General features: G+C 42.7%; 1 protein-coding gene across 1 annotated transcript; it reads left to right on the top strand.

The window, feature by feature from the left end:
* Positions 1 to 808: 808 nt before the first annotated feature.
* Positions 809 to 4,072, top strand: rap2b (RAP2B, member of RAS oncogene family). The gene is made up of 2 exons (XM_077230919.1): positions 809 to 1,762; positions 2,799 to 4,072. Exon 1 carries the CDS (start codon positions 1,170 to 1,172, stop codon positions 1,716 to 1,718), a length of 549 nt encoding a protein of 182 aa, XP_077087034.1. The 5' UTR covers positions 809 to 1,169; the 3' UTR covers positions 1,719 to 1,762; positions 2,799 to 4,072.
* Positions 4,073 to 4,501: the final 429 nt, after the last annotated feature.

The following is a 4,501-nucleotide window of genomic DNA, read 5'->3' as shown; positions in this document are numbered from 1 at the left end:
GAATAGGCCTATAATTGATTGCAACATTTACACTGTAATTATCCTGTTCATTTTTTCTGAAGCTGCTTTGACACAATTTGTATTGTCCAAACAGCACTATTGTTCCGACACATATACGAGAAAAATCATGTTTTGGTCAATTATAATTATGACATCATTTTGACTTTTAAACTCATCATTTTGATGTTTAATGTCATAATTTCGACTTTTCATCTCAATATTTGTCATAATTTCAACTTTTTATCTGATTTCTGTACCATAATTATATCTTTTTTTAACTATATAATTAAATACGTAATTATATCTTACGACTTTTTATCTCATAGATATGACTTAGAATTTCGACTGTTTAACCTAATAATTAAGAATGTATGTCACAATTATGACTTCAAGTCATAATTTCGATTATATGGACATGGACTTCAGTGTTTGTCATAATTTTTACTTTCATAGCATGATTTAATCAGTATGCCCAAATTTCGACTTGCCATCTCATTATTATAATTTAGTATGTCATAATTTATTTCTACGTCATATTAAAACTTTTTATTTATTAATTTTCTACTTTTTAACCTTATAACTAAGTATGTATGTGATAATTATGCCTTTTCAAGTGATTATATGGACATAATGGGCTTGATTTTTTACATTCATCTCATATAATTTACTATGTCATAATTTCAAATTACGTAAAGGATGATTTTTTTTCTTATGTGGCAGAAATGGAAATTCCATACTGTGTAAATAAGTGCCGTGACTAGACATCAACAAGTCATTGTTTGGGTGACTGTGCCTTTAAGAAACGTTCGGTGACGTCAGCTCGTGACGCGCTGCGCACGGTGGGCAGGAAGAGTGCGCGCGGCTTGTGTGTGTGTGTGTATGTGTGAGCTGTGGAGAGAGAGAGAGCGAGAGGCGCATTGATCTCTCGTGGAGACACGGAACAAGCTCCAGCACGATGCGCTTCTGATGCGGAATCGAGCTCATTCTCACCGCAGAACACGCTTCGAGCAGGAGCACACGCGGCCGCGCGCCCGAACCCGGAGTTTGGACCGGATTCATGCGGATTGAGCCCAAAGCGGGTGCACGCGGCGCGTTTAAGACCAGAGAGAGAGCGAGCGCGCACGCACGCGCGACCGAGAGACCGTGCCCGTGCCCGTGCTGAAGGAGCCATGAGAGAATACAAAGTGGTCGTGTTGGGGTCCGGCGGCGTGGGAAAATCCGCGCTAACCGTGCAGTTCGTCACCGGATCCTTCATCGAGAAGTACGACCCGACGATAGAGGACTTTTACCGCAAGGAGATCGAGGTGGACTCGTCGCCGTCGGTTCTGGAGATCCTGGACACCGCAGGCACCGAGCAGTTCGCCTCAATGCGAGACCTGTACATCAAGAACGGCCAGGGCTTCATCCTCGTTTACAGTCTGGTGAACCAGCAGAGCTTCCAGGACATCAAGCCCATGCGGGACCAGATCATCCGGGTCAAGCGTTACGAGCGGGTTCCGATGATCCTGGTGGGGAATAAGGTGGACCTGGAGGGCGAGCGGGAGGTCTCCTCCGGGGAAGGTAAAGCCCTGGCGGACGAGTGGAACTGCCCGTTCATGGAGACCTCGGCTAAAAACAAGGGTTCTGTGGACGAGCTGTTCGCGGAGATCGTGCGGCAGATGAACTACGCGTCGACGCCCGGCGGAGGCGATCAGTGCTGCTCCTGTGTGATCCTCTAAACACGGCCGCCATTTCTCGGTGCTTGTTCTCGTCTGTTGCCATGGTGAGTGAGTGAGCGAGCCTCGAGTCGATAACGGCCAGAACCAACTGACGAACCAGCGAGCGCGCGAAGTGCGAAGCTCGAGGACAAACGTCACTAACATTCAGTGTGGAACGCCGAGTCCGCCACATACCAACACTTGTCATACTTGTGAGATAACAGTCGAAATTCGGACTTAAAAGTCGTCAAATTCAAAATTGTGGCGTTAAAAGTAGAATTTTATTGACATAATGTCATCATTTTAACTCATAATTTCGATTTTTAATCGCAATGTGCCAAGTTCGGCGTTTTGTGTCATTGTTATTACTTAGTGTCTCATAATTACGGCTTGGTATGTCAATTTTGACTTTCGATTTCAATTATATGACTTAGTATGTCATAAGTATGAGAAGTCAAAATTATGACTTGCTAGGCTTATCTCATAATTCAGACTTAGTATCTAAATTTCTATTTCAATTGCATGACATGGTATGCCATTATGACTTAGTATGTCAATTTCAACATTTTATCTTATAATTTTTGCTTTCGATCTCAAATGCGACTTTTTATCTCCTAATTTCGAGCTGGTATGTCATAAGATCCACCAAAGTATGATTTTTTCTTCTTCTTCTTATGTGGTGGAAATGGACTTCCATATAGTTAAGGAGACAATTCAGGCCAAAAGGAAGATCCTGTCATAATTTGCTCACACTATGACTGATCGATCGACAGACTCGGACTGTTGTTCTCCAGTTTATAAAGACACTCATATGATTTTTGATAAACGCGAACGATGACAGTTCTCGGTTTTGTGTGAACTGTCCCTTCAGTGGTCATCGGTATTCCTATAAGTGTCCTACCATGTCTTGCACACGACAAGAGAATATTAAAACCAGTGTTTACATGACAGAATACTTGAATGTTCTGGGATTATATATATATATATATGAATATAGACAAACCAACACATTAGGCACTTGAGGGGTTTGTGTTTTCAGGTGGCTGATTGTCTTTTGCAACACAGACGAGTGCTAGTAATTGTTTTTATTTTATTTTGGAGGTGTTGCAGGATTTCTGTACTGTTGAGCCACGCGTCTCCTCGCGAGGAAGAAGAGGAGGAGGAAGATGAGGAGAGCCTTGGAATAGTGGATCACTCTTCAGGAACTCTGCGAGGATGTCATTGATGTCAACACAAGTGTCTTGCACTCTCAACTGGAACTTAAACCCCGAAGACGTGGAACTCTGAGACGCACGGGGAGTTTGAAGCCACTCTGTTGTGAATCTTATAAGTATTGAAACCACTTCCTCCTCCCTGAGCGCTGCACGAGGACTTTATTTACTGTTTTGACGCGAGGATCTTTACGTCATCGTCGCGTCGAGTGCCTTCCAAAAAGCTGAGTTTAGTGCCAACCTGCGAGGAGTCTCGGTTCTGGGAGTCCACACAGTACTTACACACACTTACGCTTGCTCTCGGTTCTGGGCGGGACGGCCTGTTGTTTTGTTTTGGCTGTTCCCCTCAGATACACGTACAGGTACCGAAGCCCTCAGACTCAAAGCCACAAACCACTGTCTCTCCACACCAGTTTTGAATCAGATCTGTTTTGTTTTTAACAAATGTGATGTACCATTGAAATTCTAATCTGATTGTACGTTTAATTTCAGACTAGCATTTTAACAGCTGTCTGATTGTTTTAAAGAGACTTTTAATACATGCATTTTTAAAAAACATCATCATGCACAGTGTTTTGTTTGCCCTCCTTTTGTTCGAGAACTCGCAGTCGGTTCCTGGTGAAAATGAATGCATGCGAAACTCTAAACCTTGAGCAACTGGTAATATGATTGACAGGTCCGATTCTGTTCAATGCATTTTGATGATCCTGCAAACGCACACGTGTTTGGATGGATGTGGGAATGAAGGTTTCAGATGGGGTCACGGTGCTGGGTCATGTGACTCGAGGGTCACGTGACTCGAGGGTCTCGTTCCAGCACATGTGGTGAATGTTTGGTCAAGGTTTAGAAATAGCGTGTTGAACATCAGGCTTGCACATAATTACACGTGTGTGTGAAGTATTGCGTTCGTTTACTGAAGTTTTACTGGAATCTTAAAGTCACCAGCTTGATTTATAATCTTACAAACATTAACCCTTTACAGTAAGGTTCAATAGTTCATGTATTTACTAACAACGAGCAATACATGTGTTTCAGTATTTATTCATCTTTGTTAATGTTAGTTAATAAAAATCCAGCGGTTCATGTTAGTTCACAGAGCATTAACTAATGTTAACTGATACAACCTTTGATTTTAATAGCGTATTAGTAAATGTTGAAATTGCTGAAGAAGTATTGTTTATTCTTAGTTCATGTTCACTAATGACCCTTATCGTAAACTGAACATCGTAGCGTTCACTCGCCCTCTTTTGGACATCATTGATTTCCATCTTTCAAAAACAAGAGAAAGTCAGAGTTTCGGACGAGCGAGTTAAACATGACGAGTGTGTGTGTGTGTGTGTGTGTGTGTGTGTGTGTGTGTGTGTGTGTGTCGCTCTTCTCTCCTGCATCTCTGTAACGTGTGTGTGTGTGTGTGTGTGTGTGTGACTCTCTTCTCTCCTGCATCTCTGTAACGTGTGTGTGTGTGTGTCTCGCTCTTCTCTCCTGCATCTCTGTAACGAGTGTGTGTGTGTGTGTGTGTCTCGCTCTTCTCTCCTGCATCTGTAACGTGTGTGTGTGTGTGTCTCGCTCTTCTCTCCTGCATCTCTGTAACGT

Source organism: Siphateles boraxobius, unplaced genomic scaffold (genome assembly GCF_051911475.1).
Source record: "Siphateles boraxobius isolate OS27281-9 unplaced genomic scaffold, OSU_SipBor_1 156, whole genome shotgun sequence".
Classification (NCBI taxonomy): Eukaryota; Metazoa; Chordata; class Actinopteri; order Cypriniformes; family Leuciscidae; genus Siphateles; species Siphateles boraxobius.
The sequence above is the reverse complement of the archived record's forward strand: the minus strand, read 5'-3'. Positions and strand labels throughout refer to the sequence as shown.

What these genes read in the sequence shown, in the direction of transcription:
- rap2b (XM_077230919.1), top strand. Translation starts at nt 1,170, where the DNA reads ATGAGAGAATACAAAGTGGTCGTGTTGGGGTCCGGCGGCGTGGGAAAA.